The sequence below is a fragment of the Gouania willdenowi genome, chromosome 24 (genome assembly GCF_900634775.1).
Source record: "Gouania willdenowi chromosome 24, fGouWil2.1, whole genome shotgun sequence".
Classification (NCBI taxonomy): Eukaryota; Metazoa; Chordata; class Actinopteri; order Blenniiformes; family Gobiesocidae; genus Gouania; species Gouania willdenowi.
This window is the reverse complement of record NC_041066.1, coordinates 12895300-12919592: the sequence shown is the minus strand read 5'-3', so window position 1 is coordinate 12919592 and position 24293 is coordinate 12895300. Positions and strand designations below refer to the sequence as shown.

Below are 24293 nucleotides of genomic sequence, written 5' to 3'. Positions count from 1 at the left end.
TGTCTTTCATGTGGCTTTTGCCGTGTCTCTTCCCTCTGTCTCACCCTGATGGTCTTGCTGTAAGATGTGGCCGGTAAGATGGGTACCAAAGAAGATTTAAATAAAACACTTTTCATATGGTTTCAATTTTATTGGAATGACTACCTCTCTTGGTCAATGTCTCACTTTATCTTCCTTCTCTTGTTTCTCACACATCTTGCCCCCAACCAGGGGTGGACTGGCCATCTGGCATACCGGTGGGCCGTTGACCCGAAGTGGGCCGGTCCGCTATATTTTTGTTTAATTTTTTTTACAAGCGAGTGGAGGCAGACATGGTAACAGGTGGCCAAAAATGGCCCAAAAGTGGCAAAAACGTGGCAAGAAAAGAGTGTACAGTGACTAAAATGGGTCAAAAGCAGTCACGAGTGGTACAAAAATGCGCAAATAAAGAGGAACTATGTAATATGTAATGGCAAAGGATAGCGTTAATGAGCAAAATGTGGCAAATAATAGTGAAAAAGGGAACAAAAAGAGGCAAAATGTAGAACAAAACAGAAAGGACAAAAATTGGATTAAAGTGTCAAAAGAACTTGCAAAAATTGGATTAAAGTGTCAAAAGAACTTGCAAAAATTGACCCAAAAAAAAGAGAAAAAGGGAAATTTATTAGCGAAAGCTCGCTAAAGTCTGATAAAAGTTTCTGAGCTTTTTGAAAAGGGGAAAAAATGGGACAAAAAAAGTTGCAAAATGGCCAAAAGAAAATGGGTTAAAAGGGGTTAAAAAGGTTCCTTCTTAAGGTCTTCTGGGGGAATAATATTTAAAATTAAAACCTAAAAAGCCACATGTTGAGCATTACTGACTTACTAACGGCTTCTACATGGTGTCACTGATAATGTAGTGGACTGGTCTGGACACAAAACGCCAGGGCTGATTTTTTGTCTTAGTCCACCCCTGCCCCTAACTTTCATTTCTGTTGCACAAATATCCCCTACTCAAGGTTGCCGGGGTTCCCCCTTGGTGCAGTTCAGCTCAAAATTATCACAACCCATGTGCACCAACACTCCTAACCCCTCCCTCTTTTTTTTTTTTGGTGCACCAGATTCATTTAAGGATGAACGAAGCGTAAAATAAAAACCGTAATCCCCCAAAAGACACAAACAAGCACACTGTCTCGGTATCTGTTCCTGGGGTTTAAACCCATATCACTTTGTGTGTGGCAAATGAACAGGCTTCCTATAACAGACAGCCTGATGCATGAGACGGAGCCAGTGAACTGTGAAAACAGCTCCGTCCCGAAAGAGGCTCAGAGCTCACAGCAAGAGAGAAGAACACACACCTCACAAGTAGTGATACTAACATTTCCTTTTTATACCAAAACATGGACCCGAAAAGTTAGCCAAGGTCAGAAAAACATACCCTCAGGTAAGGCAAAGATAAAGACGGACATAGAAAATGCCACATTTGTTAAAGTAGCTGTTTTTTAATGACTTTGTGCAAGTTCACATGGGACAGGGTGGTATTAGAGGTAATAAAATGAGTCTGATAAAGCAAAAATGTATGGTTAAAACATTTAGCATATACGGTGTATGGTGCAAGCAGCTGGTCCTCTGATTGTTTAGTTTCAGGCAATCATTTATGCTCAGTTGGGGCTTTTTCTACGTAAAAAAAAAGAATATATTTACAAACCATAAACATGACTGTTTTCATTCTCATAATTACAAGTAGTCTCAACTTATTCAAGATATTAAATATGGTGGTTTAATCCTACAATAGGGAATGTAATGCATTAAGTGCAACAGTTATTTATGTCCTTACTGAAGCAAGGACAGTATCCAGTAACTGAATGTTGATAATATTCACATGCTAATGTTTTAAAAAGACAAATATCCCTGAATAAATTAATAGAAAACGTACAAGGTCTCCAAGCGAATGATGGGTTTTTAAAACCCAGCATGTTGTTTTAATGTCAAAATGACATTCAGTGCTTTAGGCCTGTATGTGGGAATGGATTGTAATCCGCTGCTGCAGGTAATATAGAAAAAATACTATTTCTACTTTTGAAAGCTTCTTCACACAACTTTATTCTCACGCAAAAATAGTCTTCCTTAAAGGAAAAGAAACAAAAGTTAGTTTCGAGGACTATATCATTTAGGGGGGGGTGTCTTTCAACACGTTTCAAAACTTACTCCATGTGAAATCCCACAAAGATGTTCCTGCACATGCCAAATATTATTACAAAAATCCAATAAATACAGAAATTATTGCACAGTAGAAAGGCTCCATGAATTCCTAACTGAAAAAAATCCTTTGACAGTTTGCAAACAAAACTAAAGAAAACAGAGAGAGAAAGAAGTACCACGTTGGGCATTACAGACAAGTTCTCATTAAAGTTTCCCTTTGTTTATATTCTCAGGTGGCAGTTTCTGTGGCAAGAAAAAAAAACATCAATTTCAAATTCTTTAAAAAGAGGGATTATCCAGCCAAGCCCCTTTGCTGAAGAAGTGGTTTTGTGGAGTGTGTGTGTGTGTGTGTGTGTGTGTGTGTGTGTGTGTGTGTGTGTGTGTGTGTGTGTGTGTGTGTGTGTGTGTGTGTGTGTGTGTGTGTGTGTGTGGAATTGTTACTGGCTTATCCTCTGTCTGCTTGCTCTAATTTGACCTCGCTGGCCATCAAATGTTCGCTGTGCCACTTCTTCATGTGTTTCTCCAGCGTACTGTAGACACTGAAGGGCATGTGGCAGATGTCACATCTGTAAACCTCCTTCCCAAACTGCCCGTGGGTCTTCATGTGACGCGTGAGCTTGGAGCTCTGAGCACATGCGTAGCTACACAGGTCACACTTGTATGGCCGTTCGCCCGTGTGACTTCGACGGTGCACCGTCAGGTTGCTGCAGTTCTTGAACACCTTGCCGCAGTATTCACAGGTGTCATTCCTCCTGTCTTTCGAGCTTGGCGGCCTACCGGGTCCAGGTCCTCGCATGAGGTGTGGGGTGCTGCTGCCACTGCGCCCTGATGCACTGCCAGCTTCCATCAGCTCACCTGGAGGAGTGGAGAATCTGAGACTTCCTGTTTCTGAGGAGGAGTGCTCAGAAGAGGTTGCGAACGGTGACTGACGGGAGTCGGTGAACCCTAAGAAAGGTTCTCTGATGAAATGGCGGGAAGCAGCATAGCCAGCCAGGAGCTGAGAGTAGACATTTTCTGGGGAGATTAATGGTAAAGTTGGAGGGAGATCCAGGTGTTCTTTCTCTATCTTGATCCTCTTGTTGTTGGAAGGGCTCAGGCTGGTGATTGGTGTTGGCCGACGCTGAAACAAGCCTGGGATGGACTCTGCTTCAGAAACACTGATCCTACCATTCATCATAGGCCGCTGGTGCTGGTGCTCCTGCTCCTCTCGCTCACTGTTGTTGTGTTCCCTCTCATTCTCTCTTCGTTCTCCTCCTCCCCTCTCTTCACCGTCTCCATTAGGTTGTCTTTCCAAGCTTCTTTTGTTAGGATTAAGCCTAAGATGATTGTCCAGATGGTTGAATGGGTGCATGATGCCCACTCCACCACTGTCATTTATTCTGTCAGTGTTTAGGCTTTTCTGCTCAGGGGACTGCCTTCGACCATTTTCCCTATCCTGGCTAAATTCTTGGGAGTCCTCACTTAAATTTGAATCTGGCCGACCTCCATTTCTAATGTCCTCTTCCTCTTCTTCTTCCTCCTCTTCTTCTTCTTCCTCTTCTTCCTCCTCCTCCTCAATGTCCAGCCCCATTCCCCTTGAGTCTCCCTCTCTGTTTTTGTCATCTCCCTCTTCACCCTCTCCTCGGTTTCCCTGATCTGAAGAGCCAGTCACAATCCCAGACTTGTTGTGCATATGTGTCTTCATGTGTCTTTTGAGCTTACTGGCCTGGGAACAGGCGTGGTCACATAAATGACACTTGTATGGCCTCTCTCCCGTGTGACTGCGTCTGTGGACAATCAGGTTGCTCTGGAACTTAAAGATTTTGCCACAGAACTCACAGGATTTGGCTTTACCTGCACCCTGGTTTTGACCCTGCGTGTCGGAAGGGCTTGAAGAACCGTGTCCGCCCTGAGAGGTTGGTGGCTGTGGGGCATATGTAAGAAAGGCAGGGGGCTTGGCACCAGGCTGGAAGAGGGTTGGACTCAGTAGGCGGTGCATAGGTGGCACTCTGTTGGGTGAGAGGGGAGGTGTGGGGCCACCATTATTGGTCGTATTGCCTGCTAACTCTCTGAGACGACGAGAAAAATCCATGGACGGAGGCTCCATTGGGGTCATTCGCATTACCCTCTCGAAGGCACTGGGATGCTGTGACAGCAGCCCCATTTCTTCTGGCCCCAGCCTTTCAAGAGGTGTCCGTGGCGGAGGTGGAGGACTGATGAAAGGTGGAGTAGCAGGCAGTCGTGTTTCCATGTACCCTGGTGGAGGTGGGTGTTCCCTGAGCAGGGGCGCAGCCATGCGAAGGAGGTGAAAAGGGTTGTTTGTGTCACCGAGAAAAGTTGGAAGGGGGGATCTAGGCAGGGCCTCCATTCCTGGAGGTGGAGGAAGAGCCATACGTGGGGTGAAGGAGCAGTTGGTGAGGTGGTTGTCCAGGTAGATGCGAATGCCATGGATATGCTGGGCATGCTGAAGCAGGAACCAGGCACTGGTGAAGGTCTGCTTGCAAGACGTACAAATGTAGCTGGATGGCTCATCCTTATCTGTGGACCAAAGGAAAAACATTGGTAAAAAGAAAAATCAAATTTTGAAAAAACAAAAGGAATACAGTTCATTTAATGCACTTTATTTTGTATGAAGGTGATAACTCTATTTTGTCATGCTTTCATGTGAAAACAACAGATATAATAGGTTGCTAGACTTTAATATACAGATCCATCATGTGGAGACACCAATAGAGGAGCAGGAGATGATATAAGGAGGAGTGGGATCTACCAATACTGAGGAAGAGAGAGAGATTTTCTCAGAAGTTCTAGTAATGCCACACAGAAAAGCTCTTTGTCACATTTCTAATAGGTACAGTAAAGTGATGTGTCTGTTGTGGCTCATCATATGTACACACAAAGTCTGTCACACACTGACAAATTGCCCCTTTAAAGGGTACGACTTAATAATCCAAAATGAAACTATCTGTCACTGTGGCAAGGCCCTATCAGTCTGCTTGTGACTTGTAAAAAAAAAAAAAAAACCTCAAGATTCTTCTAATTCAAGCCAGGCTGATACAGGGAAGGCATTTCCACAGCCTTGCGTCTGCTTGCAAGGCATCTGCATCTACTTTATCATCAGGGGCTACCGCAAGTGGAGTCAAGTTGGTACAGTTGTCCCAAAGTTTTATACCCAGAGGGGCAAAACAAAGACGGGAAAGTTACTCCAACCAAAAGTTTTCCTTAAGATGGCTGACTGCCTCAAAGCCTTCCTTTGTTTTGGAATGTAAAACACACCAGCAGACACTGATATATACCCAGGAATATTTCCTCTTCTCTTCGATGCATCAAACGTTCTCCTCGGGGCTTGTTCACACGCACCCACAAATTCAGACATACAGATTCCAAGAGGGGATGAGTAAAAACTGATGTTGGATCAGTGTCTCCTACAGGAAGCTGATTTGGCCGTGTGATTGGTTTGGCTTGCCCCAGGGAGAGAAAGGGGGTCAGAGAAGTTAATGAGGCCCTCATTTAGTGATTTGGACTGTTTTTCTCTGCTATTAGCAGGGCTCTGGTGCAGCCATCACACTCACTACTTATGACCTGACTCCTTCCATTGGAAGTGTGTAGTCGTGTATTTTTTTCATACTTATATGGGAATGTTGTGTGTGTGTGTAAGTGTGTGTGCGGGGCGAGTAGCAGGCTGCCTGCCCGTGTTTAGTTTGGCTGAGCTTCACACGACCGCTTGGCAGCAGAGAGCTGGACAGCTTAACAGCTTGGATTGGGAGAAGAGAGAGAAGAGGGAAGGAAAGAGGAGGAGGAGCAGCAGAGGGGGGGGTAAAGAAAAGAGGTGGAGGGAGTTTAAGGGCCGAACGTGCTTGGGTACACACGCATCCATTTACACTTACACCAATACACACACCCACACAAAGACAGAGAAGCGATCTGCATTGCCCCCCCCCCCCCCCCCCCCCCCCCCCCCCCCCCCTAGGGACCACGACATGTCTATAGACGTGATAACTGCATAATCTCATCAACACAAGAATCAATAATATGTGAAGAAAAGAAATTGAGAAAGGGTTTGATGACTACAAGTCAATATCTCAAAATGACTTTTTTTTTGTTTTACCACTTTATCTACACTTTGGTCTCCAAAACAAGGCCTCATCAATACAAGCTATCAAATAAAGCACCCCCCCTCCCCTTGACCACTAATGCTACAGCAGCACATTTGCATCTTGTCATATCTTCCACAGACATGCCATATGCTGTTAAAGGAAGCGTGGCAGCTAATAGAGAAGCAGCTGATGGCTGCTGCCTAATGACATCCAAAGACAAATTTCATCAACTTTCTAAACAAGCAAACAAAAGGGTGTGTACAAGTATTTCTCAAATGGGGGTACGCGATGGCACAACAGGGGGTACTTGGGATTGAGAGAGAGGTCCCACCCCAGGCGTGATGTGACCGGAAATTATAAAAACTATAGAAATAAATCTATTCACTACATCACTGTTTTTCAACATTGGGGTCGGGACCCCATGTGGGGTCGCCTGGAGTTTAAATGGGTTCGCCTGACTTTTACATTTTTATACATTATTATTTTTTATTGTTTAATTAAAACCACAAAAAAAGGTATAGAGGAGGATTTTCCTGAAGTTTAGAAAAGAAACGACCACACGCGCAACACTCTCCCAAGAGGGAGCGCCTAATACGTGTGCGAGAGAGCGTGCACGAGCCCAGTTATTCTCGCACACAGCTCTGTTTACAACTTGGTGTCGGCATCGCTCATACAAGCTTGTTTTCCAAAAGAAGATTTGCAATAACCCAGTGAGAACAGTCAGCTTCAATGAATGGCTGAAACCGTGGCTCACGAGACACATAAACACTTGAAAGTGCGCATGAGCAGCAAGAGAAAACTAGCTAGGGACGAGCACGTACGACGGCCTTAAGTAAACATATCACCACAATGATTGACAATTAGGAGGACCAATAGTCTTGATGACCCACCTGGAATTTGAAGCCAAAATAACATCCTCCACAATACCTTTAAATCAACTGTATTTCTATACTTTCACTTTGTGAAATATAAATTTAGTTCAACCAAAATACAGTAAAAACAAATATATATATATTTAATATATAAATCTGAGCTGAAGAATGATCAAAAACTAATTCTAGAAAAAAATGTCTTTGGGGTCGCCAGATTTTCTTCACATCAAAATGGGGTCACGATCCAAAAAAGGTTGGGAACCACTGCACTAAATACTGTTTCTTTCCACTTGTTTACAACATTAGATTCTTTAAAATGTGTGTTATCTCTCGTTCATTCCATCATTATGCTCTATAGTTGTTTTTATATAGTTTTCTAAGCAAAATGATGTGGTCGGACAAAGGGGTTTAAGAACCGCTGCAATAGATGGTAATGATAGAAGGACAGACGCATTCAAATATTGATATATCTATGCGTTGTTGTTTTTGTTGACTGGATTTGATAATTTCAGCTCAGTTGCAAAACTTTCTATTTGAATGCATCACAAACACAATTCCATGCTGTTCTTAGGCTGTTAAGTGTTCACAAATGCAAACACTCACATTAAGTTGCAAACGTCCCCCTTCATTCATTTTCCCTTTCACACACACTTACACACACATGCAGTGTTGCTTCTCAGCACTCCAGCCCAGGAAAAGCCTTCATTAAAGCATCACGGCGGGCCGTGTTATGCTTCAGTTTGTGGTAATTACACTCATCGGCCTGACACGCAAACAGGGACCCCTCCGCTGCTGACCGCCAAGGTCAAGCAGCAGTTAGAACAGTTCTATCCTCCCTTTCCTACGCAGTCACCGATGATGGACCTAATCTCATGTACTCTGACACGCACACCCTGTGTGTGTCAGAGTACATAGATCTTAACTAAATGCACTCCCTGGGTGACACGATTCTGTACTCCTTTAGTCAGCCTTCTTTCAGAGTTACAGTGTAAACGGACCACCTTAAAAAAGACATAACTCGTGCACTTCATTGAAAAATACAGAACTGAAACCAGTTTAGAAAGGCTGCTCTCTGTCCTGTGAAACAAAACAAGGGCCAGGAGGCCTGGAGGAAGTTATTAAAACATTGGCACATGCATCGAGCTGAGGTGGGCCAGTAATAATGCTCTCCTCTTCTTTTTTTTTTGTTTCCCTTCGTTTTTTTACTAAACCACTGTTCCAATTAAGCCACTCTTCAGGGACTAAGATCTGAGCTTTACATCAGATTTTATTCTTTCCAGATTGCCTTTTATAGCCATAAAAGCCTTAAAAAGAACAAACAAAATGCCAGTGGATAAAGGAGTGCCATGGCATTGAATGCTTGCATATGGCCAGCGCAGGAAAATTGGTGTGAGGTGGATAACACACGTATTGTACAGACATGTGGGTTTGTGTTCCATTGAGGGAATTCATAGCGTTCATCCGCCCCTGAGTCTGAATTATGAAGCACAACATGACACTGCGCTTACTTTGAAGGCCTTTATCAGATGTGCTAAAACGCTGACTAATGATAAAACATCAATTCTGTGAAAACAAGACAAGCAACCTGGAAGTCCTCTGCTCACTGTGTACAGAGTGGTCCAAAAAAGCCACACTCGCTAAGAGGCTAGGGTGACCAGACGTCCCGATTCACCCGGGACTGTCACGGTTTTCAGAGTTACGTCACGTGTCCTGGTCGATTTCCCCCAAAACCATTGATTAATCTCAGTTTTTCCCAAGCTCAGTCCAGTTTGTCCCATTTATTAATAAATGGCCTGAAAGCAGCAGCGCATTTTGCTTAAAAACGTGATCTCTGGACTGTGAGCTGTCAATCACAACAGTTGTCATAGTAGCGCTTTCAAAATAAGCCAATTAAAAGCTCAAAAGTCTTCCACATGTTTGCAACTTGTTGCTGATTGGTCACTGGTATTGACAATATTACTCTTTTGCTTCATCTCATGCGTTCTCCTTCAACATGCCAAAAAGAAAAAAAAAAATTGTTTTTTTTAAATTCAATTTTATGTTTTTTTTTTTTGACTGATGGCCACTTTAAATATCTTTCAACCTTTGCAATAATGTATTTCATCCAAAAAGAAGAAATAAGAAATGTAATTTATGAGAACTTTTTTATTACAAATCAAAGCATATGGAAATAGTTTCTTTGGTTAAATTATTGTCCCTATAAGACAGTGGTTTCCAACCTTTCTTGTCTTGTTTAGCCCTTTTTGTCAAACCATAAGTACCCCCTCACTCATACGTGTTCACGATTCTCCAAAAACTGAAAATTCAACGCAAGTCATGTTATTTCATCTTCTTAAATTAGTATTCAGACATTATCTTCTTATTTATCTCAAATTAAACATAAAACTATGTTGCCTTCAAGGCAATAAATATGATAAATATAAAAAATAATATTATAGTAAACGATTGTAGTATTAATACTAATATATTATGATTATATTGTTATTAACGTAAAATAATAATGTTGAAATTAGAAAAAAATAACAATAGATAAAAAATAATTAGTAATATATATAAATAAATACAAAACAAATAATTAACCTGCCTGTGTTATATATAACTTTTATGACATTTACCACAAAAGGAGCTTATTTGAATACATCCCCTTTAAACAGGCATTTAAACTTTAAAAACAAGTCATTGCGCACACGTACCATTTTATTGACGGACTTGTGAAATGACTGAGAATATTTTTTTATTATCTTGGAAACAAATTCGTAATTTTTCCACGTACCCCTAGGGGTACGCGTACCCCTGGTTGGGAAACGTTGCTATAAGAGACAAAATCTAAGACTGGCCCACTAACATAACAACGTGTTATTATCAGTGAACAGCCTCAGCTCTGAAGTTCAAAGCTGGGAGAATGTGAGGCGTTCGCTGCACAAACGGAGGAGGCAGCACAGGACACTGCAGGTGCTGGTTGTTAACAAGGTGGATGACAAAAGGCAGCAGAGGATGCAGCGCAGTAAGAACGCTAGTGCATGCCTGTGTGTACCTGTGTGTGCGTGTGTGTGTGTGTGTGTTGCGTGTGCACTGCTGCATTCCTGGAGTTCAGGTTGACTGTACTGCTCCGACATTCCATCAAGGGCAACAGAACGCCCAAGCGACAGATTTGCATTCAGAACAAAGCCGCCCGCAGGCTAGGCCACTGGGACACGGTCCTTCCCAGCAGCCCTTCTTCTCCTCTACCCCTGTGTACACACACACACGCACGCACACACACAGAGCACTCTGTGCACCTGTCAGGGGTTAGCTGACACCTCTGCTGCTGGCAAAGCAGCTCCTCATTAGCATGGCTGTGATCTAGGGGTCCCCAGGGGTCCCAGCCTCCTCACCTCACCCCCGTGCCCCCCACTCGCCCCGATACACCTCTGCTCCTCTCTGCTCTTCCCTACTCCTCCCTTTCCTACTTCACCAACTTTCCTTCAACACCCCCCTCCTCCTCCTCCTCTGCTGTGATGGCTTGTTTGTTACAATGAAGGGGGGGGGGGGGGGGGGGGGGGGTAATCAGGAGACTCTGAGGCACACCCAGGTCACAGTAGGACCTGGAGTCCGGATAATAAACTGCAGCCTCAGCAGGGTGTATCACACTTGAAGTGAACAATAGAAAGACATTAGCAGCGTTGTAAAAAGAACTGATATATTCAAGTAGAAGTACTGTTACTTGATTGAAAATGTACTCAAGTACAAGTAAGTCATACATAAAATATTCAAGTACAAGTAAAAAAGTAGCTACATTAAATAGTACTGAAAGTAACAGTTACTAGTTACTTTTATCCCTCTTACTTTCATTATTTTTAGTAATAAATCTTGCCACGGTTCCCTTGTATACAGTAAACATCTCATGTATAAACTTGAAAAGGGGACGAAATATTGCACAATTGGAATTGAATTTATCTTCCACAAAAGGCATCTGTAAAAAATAAAAGGTTTGTCAAAATGTACAATTCTCATCAATGAATTATGAATTTTTTTTGCTGACTTTAAATGTTTTTATTGATTTTTAAGCTGTTGAATGTTTTCTGTTGCACTTTTTCGTCATGTCAAGCACATTGAATTGCCTTGTGTATGAAATGCGCTACACAAGTGTTTCCCAAATTGTATAGCCCCATGTACCGATAGCCTTTATTTCTTATTGCAAGTAACCCTTAGCTCATGTTACACATTATTTATTTGTGTCTGCAGGCTCGTCCAAACTCGTTCCTGTGTCTCGTCCAACATTAACCTCGAATTTCGGCCTTTTTATTCATTTAGTTTTGGTGTTTCGCTCGTTTTAGAATTTGATCCTCACCTTCTATAGGTGCATGTAAAAAAAAAAAAAATTTATTATGTTAAAACATAAACTGGCAATTGTTTGTGTGTCTCCTGAGAGGTGTTCAAGTACCTCTATGGGTACACGTACCCCAGTTTAGGAACCACCGCGCTCTACAAATAAATTTGCTTTGGCTTAAGCCTGAGAAAATAACCTCCATTCCATGCTGCTTTTGTGCCGTGCTGTACGTTTTAATCTGATTGGTCAACTATGATGTGATGCATTTGATTATTGTGTGGTCATTTCATTTTTTTTTGTAGTTTCACAGTGTATGTTGATCATTTTAAAACAAAAAAATAATAATTTACTCAGTTATGGTTGGGTGTAGAAATGTAACAAATGACTTTACTTCTTTTAAAACGTACTTAAGCACAAGTGAAATTACTGATTTAGAAATATACTCAAAAAAGTACAAGTACTCTGCATAAAAGCAGCTCAGTTACAGTAATGTGAGTACTTGTAATCCATTACCTTCACCTCTGGACATTAGCAACAAGAGTGGCAATGGTGGTTGTATAGCGGGGGGTTCTCAGGCTCTCACAGTGTGGCTGGCTCCATGTAAACTCAAACCAGCTTTAGCCTGCTAACCATGTACATCTGCGTGTGTGTGCGTGCATGTGCGTGTGTGTGTGTGTGTGCAACCAATATGACCAGGACGTTAAAAAAAAAAAGAGGACTTCTCCAACCACCATGGACAAAATAATTCATTTTCTTTCTTTCTTTTTTTCCATTTCTTTGTCTGTTTCTCCCTCTTTCTTCTTCTTCACAAACAGTCATCACCTATACAAGGTATCTGGGTGCTCCACCCTCAACCTCATGCCTCCTGGGACGAGGGGGGGTCAAATGAACAATAAAAGAGATCAAGTGTCTCTGACAGGTTGACACACACACACACACACACACACACACACACACACACACACACACACACACAGTACCGCACTGCACTGCACAGCATAGCAGTGCATGATGGGAAGAGGCTCTTCTCTTCATAGAGCAACGACAAATGGAGCGCTATGTAAGAGCACTGAGGACACTCTGAGGATGAAAAAAAAATGAAAATAAAATCTGGCAAAGATTTTTTTGTCAGTGAAGAGCCATAACTCTTAGCCCGAGTTATTGGTCAAAGTGGGAGTAATATAGGCATAAAAGATTTAAGAGGAATAAAAAGAAAAAGGGAGCTTCATAAAGTGCATTAGCTAAGCTCTCTGTGGCATCTCTCTAAATTTGACTCATTGCATTCGGCTCTTAAATGATTACAGCGCCCAACGTGTGTTGTATGTGCATGCGCATGTGTGTGTGTGTGTGTGCGTGTGTGTGTGTGTGTGTGTGTGTGTGAGAGAGGGAGAGACGCTGACAAGTAGAAAACACTCAATCGTGCTTGTGGTGGAAAGATCTATCGGAGAAGAGCAAGATGAAGAAATGGGTAAAAAAATATAAAAAACGAAGGGTAAAAGCAGAATTAAAGAAAAGAAGGAAAATATTTGAATAAATTAAAAAAGAAAAACAAGTGTGTGACGCAAAGAATGGCATGTTGTGGGGGGGGGGGGACTGAATTATGTGTTTTCATTTTTGGAAAATGACTTTATTTCATATTTGTTGAAATAAAAGTGACCATTAATTCTGCAAACAATAAATAGTGGGAAGGAAAAAAAAAGAAGAAGATATAATGAAATGCATTAAGTAACAGGATCTCAAATGGCTTTGGAATTGAAACAAAGGTTGAATTTGTGGACGCGCACAATGTTTGTTAAATGTTTTACATTCAAATGAGCTTCAGTTATAACCTGCAGGGATTCTCACTTTGTCCACAAAAGTCAATTTTCTTTTCACTGCCACTGAATAGGAAATTGACTTTGACATGTGAGTGACATGTGAGTTCTGTTTGGAGACTTGATTACATTTCACTAAATCCTCCATTTTTTTTTTTTTAAATAGTGTATAAAAATGTGTTGTGTGTGTGTTTTAATGAGCCCAAAGTGAAAATGTGTTTTTATTGTTTAAGCTTCAATAAATTAAATCAAACAAAGACAAGCCCCTTTCATGAAGACGTGCACGGTTCTTTTATGCAACGCTTGTCATCAAAGATTCTCCATGTGTGATTATTAATGTGACACAATAGAGCTTTTGTGCCATCGGTTTGAGGTGTACATGTGTTTGCTGCCTGTGCCACTGCTCGCTGTGTGTCTCTGCGACTACCATTCGGTGTCAGATGCTCTTAAAGCGATTCTCTAATGGTTCCCAGCTGGTTTCTAACCATTGGAGCCAAGCAGCCAGTCCCACTTACCCAGCAGCCCACAGAAAGATACCACCACAGCCTTGTAAGGAACACACACTCCCGTTCATGCCTAATCAACTCACTGTAAAAACCAGCTTTGTGCATATGTTCACATACTCTCAACTACCTGTGATCTGATTCTGTGATTAATATTCACTGTTTATTCTACTTTGACACTAAATTACTGTCTCGCTAACTGTGATAACTCAAAATTAAGACATTCATGATATCTATTCAGCTCAAATAATGGCTGTGGGTTAAAATTTTCAAACCCAAACAGAGCAAATGACAAGGTTGTTACATTTTTACACCAATTGATGATAATAGGCCCATATATCTGTCCTTTATCCTTTATATTTATTATTATTATTATTATTATTATTATTATTATTATTATTATTATTATTATCATCTTTATCATAGCGTATAAAACATTTTCTGAATCTGATTCTGATTCAGTGTGAAAAAGAACAAAGAAGTAAATCAATACATGAAAGATTGTCATTATCATTCACACTATAGTTTGTTTGGTATACAAATGTATGGATTTTTTTTTAATTGTTCACATGTATTTGAATTACGTCAGCATTTATTATTGAGCTGTCACATTATTTAAAAAAAAAAGGAACTTAAGGGATTGTTATGGTAAGATCAGATCACGTCATCTTAACACAGCGGTTCCCAACCTTTTTTTGACCGTGACCCCATTTTGTGACACTGTTTTCTTCTAGAATTAGTTTGTTGTAAGTGGCACCAGTTCACATATTTTTATAGTACATTTTATTTTAAATATATTTAAATTTGAGAACATGAAAGTTCAAGATTGTGTTTTTTTTTTTTTTTTTTTTTTAATTCAATATATGTATATATATATATATATATTTAATCAATTAGCCCACTAGACATTTCAGGCGACCCCTTTTGAATTCTAAGCGACCCGACATGGGGCCACAACCCCAAGGTTGAAAAACAGTGGCCTAAGATATGCTTTGTAATTTGTAGATTACAGTTGATCTGGGCAGAACATTTTTGGCTTGAGTGAGAATAAAAAAAAACAATTAAATACTGTTACACATGGAGTGTGACATGTAATACTACTGGCTCAGCAGGAAATGGGCTTTTTTTATTTTAGGAAAACACTGTATTTGTTCCTCAAGCCTTTTCTATTTTGAATTTTTTAAACTTTCCATACTTTCATGAATACGAAACAAGGGAGAATTGAGACACATGTGTTACTTGTGTTCTGCAGCTAGCTGCTAAACATCAACACAGTACTCATGTTACTGTAACTGAATTGCTTTTGTGGGTACTTGTACTTATTTGAGTATATTTCTAATTCCAAAGTGAAGTAATTTGTTACATTTCTACACCCAACCTTTACTGAGTAAATTATAATATTTGGTTTTAAAATGATCAACGGACATTGGTTATTTCATTTTTTTTTTTTTTTTTTTGTAGTTTCACAGACAACAATCAAATGCAGATTAAACATAAAACAACATTGAATAGAGGTTATCATTTTCTCAGTTTTAGAGTTCAGAAATTTAGCTCTACTTTAATTTTGAATTGAATTCATTGGTGTTATTTTATTTTTTAAAAAGAATTGTACATTTTGACAAACGTTTTATTTTATACAGATGCCTTCGTGGGAAAAAAATTAGGTTCCAATTGTGCAATCTTTAAGTTTATACATCAGATGTTTACTGTATGTGAGGGACGAGTAACTTTTACTTTGAGTACTATTTAATTGAGCTACTTTTTACTTGTACTTGAGTACAATTTCAATCAAGTAACAGCACTTCTACTTGAGTAGGAACATTTGCCGCCGTGTACGTGTTTTCTTCATCCAAACAGGTATATCTGCGCTGTATTTAAGGTCATGGTGTGATCCGGTTCAGGCCAGCGGCAGCGCAGCAGCATTGCTGACGTTACAACGGTCATGTCTCCAGGGGAATTCTGTTCTTTCCCTCTGTGTGCCCTGAAACGTACTGAGGTGCGTCAAACGGTCTCAAACACAGAGCCTCTGATTCTCCCGTACGCACACAGACGCAGGCAGGAGGACAGATACGTCTTTCAACAGCCAACGCATATTTATTAAGTGACATGATGGGACCGAGTTTGGCCTCGGGGGGCCTCTGCCTGTGGGCCCAGTGTGGCCTCTCCAACTCTCTCTCTCTCTTTGGTTTTCTTTCTGTCTCTGGCTGTTATCACGCTGATACATTTCCTGCTCCTGGCACAGCTCCTGCATAGCTTATGGTTAAAGAAAGCTTTCATCTATCCAGTGCCTTTAGGACACACACACACACACACACACACACAAACACACACATAAACGCACTCACACCCACAGTCCCACACATACTTATACATATACAAGAACTGGTACAGGCTAGTGCTGCCCCGCCAGACCACAGGCCCAGACAAGCTCCGCTGGCACCAATCACTCTGATAACATCTTAGGCTTTATTTCATTTTGGCTTTGCTTCATTCTGCTCTGGGAAAGACCAGCACACAGAGGCAGGATTTCTGAAAAAAAGTATGAATTACACCAGCGTACAGGCAGACTGTATAGCCCCCTTAACCTTAAGCAGTTCACCCCCATGTCTATAGTCCCATCCATGGCTATGACAAACCCTGCTTTGGTCCAATAAGCGCAGCAGAATCAATGCGTCGGTCTTTCCCTCTCTTTAAGGTAGACCATGTGATTTATTTTTAAGATAAGACCAATGCAGGAAATCCACCTTTTTCTTTTTTTTCCTCTTTTTTTTTTGGCAAAACAAGCTGAAAGGCATGCAAAAAAAAGTTTGCATGTAAAAAATAAAATAAAATAAAAGTACCAATTTAATTGTTTACTAGTGCACATGTGTCAAACTCAAGGCCCGGGGGCCAAATCCGGTCCATTAGGGCATCCTATTCGGTTCACGGAAGAAAGTAAAACTGACGGAAAAAACATGATTTATTATATAAATGACCAAATAATCCAGTGGTAGGTATCTCATTCACCAACTCCACAATATTTTCCAAGGCTTGCATTTTTCCTTTGTATATATTCCATAAATGCAGTCATGTTTAATTGCAAAATGTGGAAAAATCTCTCAACTTTTCTGCAAATCTTCCAATTTCTCACAAACAATTCCGCAAAATTCCTCTAAATTACACAAAAATTGGTAACAAAATCAGTAATTTTTTAAAATGATTTGAACTGATATTAAAAAAACTAGGGCACAATAATGTTAAAGTCGTTTTTTTTTTTTTTCCCCCACTTAAAATCTATGGCCCACTTGAGGTCAAACTGGTCCATATTTGGCCCAGGAACTAAATAGAGTTTGACACCTCTGTTTACTGTATACATTTAACGCATGTGTGCAGATTCCCAGGATTTACTTATTGCTTCTTTTATCTTTGAACATTTTTTTGCGATGCAGGCTGAAAAATATCTAAACTTGTCATTTCACACCTGATTAAATAAGAAAAATAGAAAGAAAGAAAGAAAGAAAGAAAGCAGGATATATAAACAAATATAGTTGCCTCTAAAAGTTGCATTGTTTGCCATACAATGCTATTTTTGAGGTATGTATAATTTGCTTAAAAGCCCCAACAATACAATGTTTTTTTTATACTCTAGATATTCATCTTGACATACAGCGAGTGGCTTCTATTTTAGCGTTAACCCACAATAAAGCAGCTTGTGTTTGTCATGTGTAATTGCTCAAGAAAAAATAAGTGGATAAAATGAGGGAAATTGTAGCATGGAAGGCTTTCAAGATCTGTTGCAGCGAAACAGCTGATAAAAGGCTAAAAAAACTACAGTATAAATGCTGTCTCCTTATTTTCCCTCCCCTGCTATCCCACCCAATCAAAGTGGGACGCTAATAAGATAAGGGTAAAGGAACAACAACACTGCAGCAGGCAGGAATTGGCTCTGACTGGTTAACAAGCCCCATCTCCCTGTTTCTTTTCACACATACTAATGGCCATACTTTTTCTTTTTCTTCTTCACTTTTTTTTCCTCCTTAACACATGCTGCTGCTTTTCATTTGAGACATAAGAGTAAGTGCCCTGTTCAGAAAATCTCCCAGTTTGATCAAAATGGGGAAATTTGCTGTGTTTTTTCCACTGCTATCTTCCTAGTCTAAGAGTGAACACACACACACACACACACACTGAAACTGTGTGTCCACACCATGTGTCAAACTCAAGGCCCGGGGGCCAAAGCCGGTCTCTTTAAACATCCAATCAGACCCGCAGTGTAAAGTAAAAATGGATATATCAGTAGAAGTGAGAGCAAAGAAGTGTAAAATATCTGGGAAATCTATTGAAATGAACCCAAAATTGGGAGTCATTTTAAAACACTATCATATCCAAACATAAAAATTGGCATCAATACGCAAAAAAACAACAAAAAAAAAAACATAATATGTCAACAGATTTACTTGGAAGTAGAACTTTACAATTATTTCAAGTTGAGATTCAATGAATTAGTCACAAATTCAATGAAACTCAATAATAATTGCAGGGATTTTCAGTTTTCAAGTGCTTGTATAACACGATGGAAGTCATTTTTACAATTTTTTCCAAAATCCTGCTCATTCCGCAAATTGAAAAAAATATTGCCACTACCTTTCATCTATTGCTTTGATATTGTCTGTGCCGTGTACTTCACATCAGGGGTTCTCAACTGGTCTCACCCTGGGACCCACGTTTTGCCGCTTGCATTAAATCGTGACCCCCTTTTTATTTGTTTTTTTTTTTTAGAATTCAACCAACCAAATTTAGGTTTTCAAAAATAGCTGTTGAAAACACACACAAATACTCTTAAAAAAAAAAAAAGTTTCTTTCAAATTAAAAGACAAGTCCAGCATGAGAGACATTGTGCAGTTATTTATTTATTTTTTTATTTTTGACCAGCTGTCCGCGACCCACCCAGTACAGGTCCACGACCCACTTTTGGGTACCGACCCACCAGTTGAGAATCACTGCTCTACGCTTTTATATCATTAATACATGGAAATGCAAAGTAGCACTAATGATGAAATTGTATGATTCCCCACCTCTGTGGCCCACTTGAATTCAAACTCTTTTACACCCCTGGTGTCACATTAACTCCAATTTAATTCTGGTTTAGAGTTTTGTAAACTCACCTAAACATATATACTGGTATGCATTAAAACACGTGTCAAACTCAAGGCCCAGGGGCCTCATCCTTTATATTTAACATTATTATTATTATTATTATTGTTGCTGGGTTGTTCTTTGTTTTTTTTCTTTATTTTTATTTTTATTTATTTTTATTTATTTTTTTTGTTTGTTTTGTGCACCAACTACCAAGACAAATTCCTTGTACTGTCCTTAAAACTGTACATGGCCATTAAAAACATTTCTGATTCTGATTCTGATTCTGATAATCCGCTCAAGAAGGTAAAAATGATAGAAAAAGCATGACGTGCTTTGTAAATTACCAACTAATTCAGTTGGTAAAATCTGGCAACTTTTCCTCAATTTATTCCACCAAAATTTCCCCAAATTCCCAAAATCAGGGAAGATCCTGCAGGGACTGATATACTCATACTTTATCCTTTATATATCATTTATACATGAAAGTGCAAACCAAGGCACATTCATATTGAATTTGCTCTTTTTCCCACCTAATCTGTGGCCCACTTAAACTCAAACTGGTCCATATTTGGCCCTTGAAATGAGTTTGACACCCCATGAAAAGATTCAGAATAATAATGCTGCAGTTACTTTTTTGTTGTTTTTTTTTAAACCACAAGTTGCTGTCTTGGGTATAAACTCCTTGTCAACATAACCTGATTATGGGCATTTACACGATGAGCATAAACACATTTACAGCGTCCCTTTGAAACAACACCACTTGTGTCGCACAGCAGCGAGACTGTGAAGTTCCCCTGAACGCATCACTTAAAATCTCCACTCTGAACACAGTGTTTTGGGTTGAACACCATCATCACTTCGCCATGCGTAGCAGGGACAGGCAGCGGGGCTTTCTAATGCCTCTTCACTATAACACTATCAAGGAGCAAAGAGTCCACACATCTGGAAGACACAGTCAGTCAGCACATGCTGAAAGTTAGCGGTGGCGCTCGCAGTCCAAATTAGTGGCGAGTTTTATTCCCCTGCTGTGGTAGGAAAATATCAAATCTGCTGCCATATGAGCGCTATAAAGCTGGCTGTGGAGTGTTTGATGCCTTTATGTGGGAGCCTTTAAGCCCTGTGTGTATGTGTGTGTGCACGAGTGTGTTTGGTGGGAGACGTAAGGCCCTTAATGGGAGATGAGAGTCATTGTACGCATTCCTGCGTGCATGTGTTTTCAGTGTGTGTGGCTCGTAGCATTCATGACAACATCGCTGTGCATTTTTGCACGTATGAAGAACACAATTTTGCATATTTTTGAGTTGACGTGCGTGCGCGCGCGTAAGTGTGTGTGAGCGTAATGGCTGTGCAGCTGTGCCACTTTTAGCAGCTCCAGCTTTTAGACCTAGCTGACCCCGTCGCACCAAGTAGGCAGACAGACACAGGCAGTCAGACGGCCCCTCGGGTGGTCCATGTCTGAGGCGCAGTGTTACGGGCCAACAGCACTGGGGGCCCATATACAGGCCAGGGCACGTATACTGTAATTGTACACAGTCTCATGCAGATGTGTGAGCGAAGGCATATTTTAAAGAGAAGACTTGAGGAAATGTAAAAAAATAATAATAATAATAATAAAAGTTCTATGTTTTTGAGATTTTATGACCAACTTTATGATTATGATTACTTTTATAAATGTTTATAGAGTGAGTGTAACAATCTAATAGTCATTATTGTCATTTGTCATTAACTTTAGCAAGTGCAATTTAAAGTGCTTTGCGGGACATATTGTGGCTTATTCAAGTTTTTCACGCCAATTTTTCTCTTTTTGTTTTTTTTTTTTAAAACTTGTTCAAATCTATAAAACAATGCGAATAACATCACTTTTGAATCTCAAACTTTTTTGGCTGAAGTACCTCCTTTCTTTTATTTCTGAATCCAAGTACCCTCGACAACAACATTTTGCTCAGAATACTGTCAAAAAAAACCAACAACTACAGCGCAAATGATGGAATGAATGAGTGATAACACAATAACACACATTTTAAATCGTCTCATTTTGTAAATAGGTGACATGAAACCTTATTTAGTGCCTCCTCTCTAAAGTTTTGGTCGTTTTTAGTTCACGTTCTTAATGAAGATCATTTCCATCATCATTATTATGATGATCACTTTTCACAAAGTCTCGAAAAACTTCTTCTTGTGTGTGTGATAAAATGAAGCCCGCAGCCATATTTTCTCTCATTGAGGAAAAAGTCTGGAAATTTCTCAATCACACACACACACACACACACACACACACACACACAAATAAAAAAGAAAGAAAATCGACCCACATGCCTACGAGCAGACACAAGATAAATTCCCTGGCACACATTCAACACACTGATGTAGAAAGAGAAAAAAATATGTAGCGACTGCAGAGGATACATTTAGCTCACATGCTGCTACCTTTACATCGACCACCGTGTGACCCCGAATCGTAACCCCGGAGCTTGGACATCAAATGATGCAAGTTTAGAAAAAAAAAAAAAAATCATCAGGAGTAATTAACGCATTTTCATATGCAAATGTGATTAATGCAAAACTACAAAGTCATTATGCAAATCGACTTTTCCTTGAGCCTCTGTACAAATATTCACAGCTCAAATCAGGGATCAGTCTCGCCATCTTTCCTTTTTTTCTTTTCTTTTTTTTTTATCTCCTACCCCTCGTTTCTCTCTCTCTCTATCTCTCCCTCCCTCTCTCTTGGAGTGGAGATAATACGTAAGTAGCATGTGAAGTTATTTCGAACTCATGTGGTGCGTGTGCGTGTGTGTGTGTGTGTGTGTGTGTGTGTTTTCATGCGATGGGCCGGGGCTATGGCATTACGCCGCATGCCTACTGATTACTGGCTGCTTGGCACTGGAGCGAGACAGGGAAGCCGGCATACAGGGGAAGGTATGAATATGCAAGAGCCTGATTGCTTTTCATGATTAAAGCCTATTTAATATGGAAATGAGAGCAAGCCAGGTGATTAAAGGAGCATTGGGTGGTGGGGCTAAAAAAGGAGGGGGAGGGGGGGTGGGGGGGGGGGGAGAGGGGGAGGGACACCTTCAAAGCCGCATCAGTGGAAACGGGAGTGTCGTATATTTGCACAACTGTCGGAAAGTGACCTTTTTGACCTCCGCGAGTAAAGGTTAGGGACGGTTTCCAGAAGAAAACCAAGTTGGTTTATTTAAGGTGAAGACATCGTCACTTGTTCCCTAATAGCTCATTAACTGAAAAGCGAAGAAGAAGAGAGAGAAGAAAGAAAAAAAAGATGTTAAACCATTAAAACGCTCGTTTAACACCTGCAGACATTTTGCTGAATACATGTATGACGGTCTAAAAATGGCGAAAAAAAAAATAGCTCATTCTGGCTCTTTGATCATGAACACAGCGGTGTCACTTTGGTTCAATAGAGAACACCAGCCTCCAGCCCGTATCCCCCAAAACAACAAAAGGGCAACACAGCTCTGCCCACTAACGTGACAACAGGGAGATCAGAGGTGGACGGAGGGAGAGATACCAGGAGAAAACATTTTCCGTTGTCGCCGTCTTTCACAGCGTCTCATGAAATATTTACCATGTGTGAGCTGCACATGCTGCGTTTGTGAAGCGATGTTGTCATGACGCGATTCCGCCTGCATGGAGTGAATGTCTTAAAACGCTCCGTTGGGGCCTGACAGTCGCCCTGGGAGGAGTTCAAAGCAGGGCCGGGGTCGTCGTATAGCAGCAGTGTCAAACTCATTTTAGTTCACGGGCCAAATACGGAGCAGCACAGATTTTAGGCGGGAAAATGAGTAGATTCATCATTATTGTGCCCTAGTTTGCACTTCCATGTGTAAATAATATCAAAGAATAAGTGACAGATATCTGTCCCTGCAGGATCGTCACTGTCAATTTATAAGATTTTGTGACCAATTTCTTTGTAATTTATGGACATTTCCTGAATTAATTTGAATAAAATTGCAGGATTTTGGAAAAAAAATGAGAGTTCCTTTAACAATTTGAGATGAAAAATGAAAATATGAGCCCTGCTAATATTGTGGAGTTTCACTGAATTGCGTATTAATTTGGAGATTTACACAAAGATCGATGGTTCTCTCTGACTGTTTTGCTTTCTGTTGTGGGCCAAATTGGATGCTCTAAAGGGCCGAATTTGGGTCCCCGGGCCTCGAGTTTGACACGTGTCTTCCCATAGCAACAACTTATGCTTTCCTGATGACATGCATCATTCTTTGCGAGCGTCACACATCACACACACACACACACACACACTAACGTATTCTGACAAAGCACACACATTTACACACATAGTGCATGCATCAGCACGAGAAACTCAGAGAGAGAGAGAAGAAAAAAAAAGCAGGGCACGGAGGGGCCATTTTTCATCCACTCCGCTGTGTGTACAAAAAGAGCATGTTTGTGCTTGCATGCATCTGTGTGTGTGTGTGAGAGAGAGAGAGAGAGAGAGAGAGAGAGAGAGAGAGAGAGAGGGTAGGTGTATAGTAGGGTTGAATCTGCTAGCCTTGCAGCATGTTTGCACTTTTAGAAAGCCGGCTGACAGACAAAAAGTCCAGACAGGATGTTATAAAACACCGCCAGGTAAAAAAAAAAAAAAAAAAACATCCAAGGGAAGAAAAGGTTAAACATATGCTACACATGCTGCTAGGGCTTCATCATTAGTGCGTGAAAATGTTGTGTGTTTTGGGCAACTAACACACTTTTATCTTATTGCATTTTCCGTATAGTTGTGTAATATTTTGAGCACGCCAAACGTGTGTGCACGAGTGAGTGCGCGCGAGCTCGTGAGTGCGTCTGTGAGTGGTTCTAACACTTTGAACTTAATTAGACCTAACAATGTAATTTAATTTGGCTGAAACTTGAGACTGCCTTGAGTGAGGATGTAATGTGTTACACACAGCGCTCCTCCTCTCTTTCATTTGGAGCTTGGAGTGCTTTCATGTCCTGCTCAGTTAGTGATAAACAGAGTCAGTGACACACTCACACGCTGACCAGCTATCATTGATTTTCCCCACAAAAGCTGTTTATGAGGACAGTTTGTTTCAAAATAAGATCCTTAATCCATGAAGAAATAAACCTGAACTCCTCGGTTACTTTTTTTTTTTGCTCGTTTTCTTGAACTTTGTAAATTAATCTCCTGAGAAATCGTCTTTCTCCAGTCACAGCTTGATCCCAATTTGAATGTCTTAATGCTCCTTTTGTTTTTCCTCGCTGTGCTGATCTTTTTTTGTTTTGTTTTTTTTTTTTTGTCTGAAATTATCAACACTAGAGATAACATGGAGATTGAAAAGAAAACTTGTCTGGCTTATAAATGAGGCTTCAGCTCATCGGAGTTTTCGCTCGGCGATCAAATTCAAATCTATGAACAATGCTACAAGTGCATTTTAATGGCAGTCGATCAGATGCAGCACTCGGCCTGC

The 24293-nt window shown here is 40.5% G+C and overlaps 1 protein-coding gene across 1 annotated transcript in view; it reads right to left on the bottom strand.

Moving 5' to 3' along the window:
- Positions 1-939: 939 nt before the first annotated feature.
- Positions 940-24293, bottom strand: part of bcl11bb (BCL11 transcription factor B b) — a 34404-nt gene continuing 11050 nt past the window's right edge. Inside the window, exon 3 of the mRNA XM_028439361.1 lies at positions 940-4674. Coding sequence (XP_028295162.1) covers positions 2603-4674 — 2072 coding nt within the window. The 3' untranslated portion in view covers positions 940-2602. The remainder of the gene's footprint in view (positions 4675-24293) is intronic.